Source organism: Limulus polyphemus, unplaced genomic scaffold, assembly GCF_000517525.1.
Source record: "Limulus polyphemus unplaced genomic scaffold, Limulus_polyphemus-2.1.2 Scaffold2194, whole genome shotgun sequence".
NCBI lineage: Eukaryota > Metazoa > Arthropoda > Merostomata > Xiphosura > Limulidae > Limulus > Limulus polyphemus.
Window position 1 is genome coordinate 37,222 of NW_013667804.1, and position 6,614 is coordinate 43,835.

Below are 6,614 nucleotides of genomic sequence, written 5' to 3' on the forward strand. Positions count from 1 at the left end.
TTTGTGTTATAATTTGTAGCCATTCTAGAATGAAAGAAGCATAATTTATATTTATTTACTAATCTTTTATGTTGGTTACGAGATCGGTCAAACCTATCGAACCCATAGATATTCATTAGTGAAAATAACAGATAAAATATAAAGTTTTTCCTTAAGAAACATTTGATAATTATCTGGACATTATATAGATTTCGCATATGAAATTTGAAAATTTTCTGATGCATAAAAAATATTTTTAATCTTAAAATGAAAACTAGTTTGCATGTTGGATGGGTAACATGTGAAAATAGACAAAAAAAAGTATGAGAAATTTTGCTTAACAAATCTTAAGAATTAGTATCTTGCGTATGAAATCATTGTAATGTTAACTGATAATGTGCCAAATGTCCTTAACATATGCTTACTAATTTAAACGTTATAGCATGAAAACTATAACAAGCACACAATGGTTACGAGGTCGATCCGACGGACCGAGCCGATGTTGAAAGAGTTAAAACACCTAGGTGTACCACAGAGACCACCCTAGTAAGTCCCAGGAAATTCAAGCTCCTGTAGCCACCATGACACTTCTCTGCTGCCCTGTGCTTCAGATCACAGTAAATAACTAATAAAGTTTGTCGTAGAACAGCCTTGGTTTCAATTACCTATCTTTCAATCTCCTGATCCCAAGGACAAAGTGAAAACACTGACATAACTTACCATTGCCATCAGTAGTTCTGGGTCAAAGAGAGTACTTCTTCTAATCCTTGCTGCATTCTTGAAACAGGTCCTCACTTCAATTGCAGCTTTTTCCAGTTCTATGTAGTCCAAGAAAGTGATCTTCCCTGATCACAATTTACAAATGGTCCATTACCAGAGAATCAATGGAAGAAGGAGCACTTCAAAATAAACTCTGCAATAAACTTGTTTTGTAAAGTACTTTCGTCTTGATTGCTGAGTTATCATATCTAAACAAAAATACTTTTTATGGCAAAACCAGTGGCACAGCTAGACCTCATTGACCAATTACGTGGAGCAAAATTAAGTTCCTTACTTCCAGTCTATTAATCTAAATTTAAGAATCTCTGCATAATTATTACATGAATCTATTTTAAATATTCTGAAGATGCAATTAAACTAAAGAGTTTAATCACTTTAGACACAACAGACAAAAGAGTTTGGGTATGCACGTATTTTATTGGGTAGGGGCAAGTTGGTTTCTCCATTTAATAAGGACAGTAACCTGAGGTGAGACATACTCGCTATAATTTACAGAGACACTAAAACCAAACGTACTTTTGTGCGAAACTTTACGCAGAAGTCTGAAATGAACTAAAAAGAAATATTATGATTTTCGTTTAGTACAAGATGCGTTGACACCTTCCTAGTTTGGAAGTAATTGGAGTTAACTTTTTTCTATGATCTGGCACGAATTAATATTAAAACGTGCTTTATCATAGAGAGCCGGATAGCTATTTTCATTTACCTTTTCTGAAACAGTTTTATTTGTTAGTTTGTTGAATTTCGCTCACAGCTACTAGAGGGCTATCTGCACTAGATGTCTTTAATTTAGAAGTGACAAGATAAAAACAAAATTGGCAATTTAAAAACCTGCAAATAAGGATCATAAAAAATGTAAAGAAGGCTGGGGATTCTGTAGACAATATTTAATCAAACTACAAACCCCTATATTGGCTTCATGCTCTTACATAGAGTTACATTTGGTGGAGTCAAAATAGGGATTTGTAGTTCGAGTGAAAAATGTCTACAATATCTCCAGCTCTGTTTCCTTACATTTTTTACGATCCCTCTTTGCAGGTTTTTAAATTCTCAATTTTTTTATTTATCTTGTTTGCTGTTTTTATGCTCAAATATGGACAAAGGATATGGTAACTAACTTTACACATTGTAATGCTAATAAACATAGCTAGTAGCTAGCTGATGCAGTTCATGATGATTTACTGTAGCTATTGGCTATTTGGTTACATTAGTTCGAGATGTAAAATGTTAAGTTGCAGCTGAAGATTGTCATGGAGATTTGTATGAGAATACAGTGAGCATTTATAGTTTCTGTGTAACTAAATTCTCTATATAAAATGCATAGCAATGAGCAGATATATGTCTAGACTAAGATACAACTCCACTAATTTTACCAGTAGAAAAGCAACCTTTTCAAATAAAACATAGACATTTCAAACATTCCTTTAAATAAACCTTCGTGTATTTTAAAGTAATTATTCTAAGAATGTGTGTAATAAAATTTGATATTATGTGTGTGTTGGTTTTTTTATACCCCTCACTTCATACATAATATAGAAGTTGGCTTCCTAAAGACACCAATTGTATATTGTACAAAGCATTGCATATTATCCATGTTACAGTCATCTAATGTTCGTCTATTATTGGCTGGTAATTCCTGTTTCACCCTGTTTCCTTTTTAAAGGAACACCAGATGTTTGTAAGAAAGCTAACTTCAGGGGTAATGATAACATCGTTTAAACTACAAATATAGTGTTTTTTTAGCTTACGTAAAATATAGAAGAAATAAATCGACTTTTCAATACCCCTGTGGCCTTCACAGTACCATATTTAGTATTCTACAAAAGGTTTGGGTGCAATATACCAAGCCGTTTTTATTGTAGGCTAGCAAGAGAATAATCATAATTACAAAGGGGCCGTTTTGAGCAGATTTTCTTTTCCTTGTAAGTCCAACGTGTGCGTGTTTTTTTTTTTGTACATTTTTATACGTGTACAGCTTTAGCAGTTAATATTAAAAATATTTTTAAATGTTGTTTGAAGTGAATCTTTAGTGTTTAAGGTGCTTTTTGCCCGAACGTTCTGTTAGGGTTTTGTGCAATTCCTTGCGATCCGTTTTACGAACTACTAACGTGGTTCATGATAGACTAGAGGGAAGGCAGCTAATCAACACCACTCACCGCCAACTCTTGAGCTACTCTTTCTTTTACCAATAAAAAAAATGTTACTGACCGTCACATTATAACGCCCTCACAACTAAAAGGGGGAGTATATTTTAGTTTTGTTTTTCGATCATGGTAGGTATTTAGGTATTATAATAATAATAATACCAAGGGTGTTCGGGAATTCAGAGATTCTTCTTCATCTAATGCAGGTATGTTTGGTAAAGGGAGAAACGTGATGACCACAACATTGAGTAGAAGAGTTTATTTTTTTCTATTGTTTTTTTTTCTGCCTAACGGTACAAGTTGGTGAAATGAAAACAAACTATTGCACAAATGAATAGTTTTTAAACGTATCCAGTGATGACTAATTAAGATAATTTGCCCCTTTTTAAATTTAAAAATTTACATCATTGCGAAAATTATAATAATATGCTCCAAATAAAATGTAGTTTTATTCTCAAATAAGCAGCCATATTGGTTAACATTTATTTGTTTTTTTACAAAGTCTCAGCCTCTATAAAAGTGAGCTGAAACTAGGTGTCGCCTGATTTCTACTTCATTTTGGTTTTCTACGAAAACAGTGGTTTGCAAGTATGTTATGGGTATTATTGACGAACAATTTTCACTAGCTCCGTACATGAGACCAACCTCTACAAAAGCGAACATAAAATAAGTTCTATTTTTGTTGTTATTATTTTTTGGTCTTTATTCTCATAAATAATTATTGATGCACAAATTTTACAAGCCCCATGCAAAAAAGTCAACAGGAACTGCCTTTAGTCCGGTTATTATTTTTTGCTATAACTTAAGTACTTTACAGCTTCAAAATAAATCTATAGAATTTATTCAGCAAATAAACTATCTTAGATCATGATGAGGGTATGACGTGGTTTTCAGCTGTTGAATACTTTTTATTCATTATGACTGGGATATTGGAAAGGCACAATACTACAGTAGGATAGAATAAATTTCTGGTACTTCAAAACTTGATCATCAAGTACAAACTATCTTAGAAACTGAGCTTAAGAGTTACCCATTAGACGAAGATAGTAAAACACTTTTTATATGCACTGGCGCATGTATGATTTGCGGGAAAAATATATTGTTTTTCTATATTTAAGTTAATGTCTTTAATATCTAATAAAACATATTTCATACAGACTAAAGTAGAAAATTCATATTAATATCCCTAAATTGCACGAAATAAAACTGAAGGAGGAAAATAGCAAAATTTGGTTTTATAATAATTGTTTTGATATTATTATTTTTTGACCAAGTTTTTCTACCTCATTCCTGGAAATAAATAATTAAAAAGTTGCCCTCCTTCCCCTCCTCCCTTAAGCATTGTGTTGAGCGTGGCCTAGAGGTTAGCATGCCGGACTTTGAGTCCAAGATTCCACTGTTCGCGCCCGTACCGCAAAACCGCGTTCTAATGGTATGATTTGTTTTTACACAGTTACGTGAAATACTAGTTAACGAGATAATAATAAAATGGTATGAAAATGTTAAACTGAGGTAAAGTTTTTCTTTTAATAATAAAGCAATGATTAAAATACTTACTGATTCCGATGCCTCATTGAAACACGTCAGAATTAACAAAATCCCACAAGAGAATCCCAGTAATTTACCAGTGATCGGAAGAAACATCATCTTGGAATAATACTCAGCAAAACCTTTCCTTTTTCACGATGCTGCCTGCAGCAAGCCTTTCGATGTATTGATTGGATATTTCTACAAAGACAGAAATCCCCCGAGCTGTGTGAAGCCAAGATAGCACGAAAGAAGTGAATTTGTAGGAAATCAATAGATGTCGACTGATTTGTAGGAAAATAAGTGCCATCTAGCGTTGACTTTATAGTACATTGTCTCTGATGGGGTAGATACTTGCAATCGCATTATGAATGTTCTGTAGACAAATATTTAGGTTTTTGTTTGAAACTTTAATGTTAAACTATAAAACTTACTTAATAAACTTCCTTACTTAACTTAAGATTACTTAACAAAAATTATATTTTGATGAATGCATTTAAATGATTGTTGTTGTTGTCAGTTCATCGAGTATAACTTTTACGATTACTGGGCCAGAGATGACACAAGTCATAAAACATTGGTAAGGTGAACGAACTTGGAAACAAATAGTATCATACAGTGCCATCTTGTGACTGCATTGACTATTTTCACAATATTGCCGCGACTTTCTTAATATATGTGAGCTAGCAAATATGTATAATTGATATTTCTTGAAGTGTAATTTTTAGTTTAAAGTTGTCTATACCTCACAAAGGTTAATAAAGATGAGTATAATGACAGTGATTTGATTTGATTTGCCGTCCATACTTTCAATTACTTTAATAAAACTAGAGTTTTTTCTTTATGTGTAGATAATGAATATGTAATAGAACTGACGAGACCTGCAACAAAACATAAATTCCCTTTGTATTCCATTTTAAAAGACTGTTTGTTCATTTCCGATTTTCGTACAAAACTGAACAATAGTTATTTGCACTAGCCGTCCATAATTTTGAACTGATAGACTAGAAAGAAAGCAGCTAGTCAATAGTGCCCACCTCTAATTCTTGGGATACTTTAATCAAATATTAGGATTTCACTGTCACTGTTATAATGCTCCCAATGCCTCAAAGTGCGGAGCGCGTTTTTGCAGCAACAGAACGCGAACCATGAACCTTTGGATTCACGGTGTCCGGAACACTAAGCTACGCCAAACCTAACTCTAATGGAATACAATCATTGTAAAAAGTGGAAATTATCTCAGGTATTGCAGTGAAACTTAGAGAAGATTAGAAAGAAAAATTTATAGACTGAATAAAATTACGTAGCCAGCTTTTAACATGTTTTCTTGTGAAAATGTATAAATTCAGATACACTAATGTCTGCCAAAAAGTTTTGAGTATCCACAATACAATAGGTTCTGCAATTGTTATGCAAAGGATGGGTTTGAGCACGGAGAACGAAAGAAATGCAAGCAAAGACGAATGTACAAATAAACCAAATGTCTTTCTTCACGGAACTCGTACCGCAAATCACTTGAATATTTTACCATTGCTATAGCATGTATATACCAGACGAAGACAGGTGCAAGAATCATAATTAGATCACTCTTTCATGTCAGACTAATGATTTAATGCAGTATCCCACAATACTACGTGACCTAAGTTACGGTCTTTTCCATTATACATATATTCAATGAAAATAAACATCCAACTCATAATAACTCATAAAAGTGTTTGTAAATCCCCCTCCAAGTGAATATGACCTCTCCTAAGATGTGATGGCCCAAGAAAAGGGCTAAGCAAGCATAAAACTTACAAAGTAATTGCTGTACTAGATAACCTTTGTAAAAGCTAGAGGATTAGAGTGAAAATAAAAGATTACTTTAAAACTTTAGTTTTAGATTACATTTAGATTGTAATAATCTAAACCCATTCCCCAGAAGAATAATCAATTTCAAAAAAAAGAGAAAAAGTACCACACGCAAAATGATAGGATATAATTACTGCATGATTGAGATCTATGTACCAGATATAAGTTATTTACTATATGATTTGGGTGAAATCCAGATACTATGTGAAGTTACTGTACAATATGTAACGAAGTGTCAAGTAGTAGATACAGTTGTTAGGAACAATCACTGTATGAGGTGTACATGTATCTATATTCTAGTTAGATATACTCCCTCTATGGTCTGTATCTAGA

General features: G+C 32.9%; 1 protein-coding gene and 1 long non-coding RNA gene across 2 annotated transcripts in view; one reads left to right on the forward strand and one right to left on the reverse strand.

The window, feature by feature from the left end:
* LOC111087470 overlaps positions 1 to 4,675 on the reverse strand; it is a 25,872-nt gene extending 21,197 nt beyond the window's left edge. Inside the window, exon 1 of the mRNA XM_022394204.1 lies at positions 4,461 to 4,675. Within this exon, the coding sequence (XP_022249912.1) occupies positions 4,461 to 4,550 (90 nt within the window). The 5' untranslated portion in view covers positions 4,551 to 4,675. The remainder of the gene's footprint in view (positions 1 to 4,460) is intronic.
* Positions 1 to 6,389, forward strand: part of LOC111087471 — a 25,186-nt gene extending 18,797 nt beyond the window's left edge. Inside the window, exon 4 of the long non-coding RNA XR_002612143.1 lies at positions 6,379 to 6,389. This is a non-coding gene — a long non-coding RNA (uncharacterized LOC111087471). The remainder of the gene's footprint in view (positions 1 to 6,378) is intronic.
* The last annotated feature ends 225 nt before the right edge of the window (positions 6,390 to 6,614 follow it).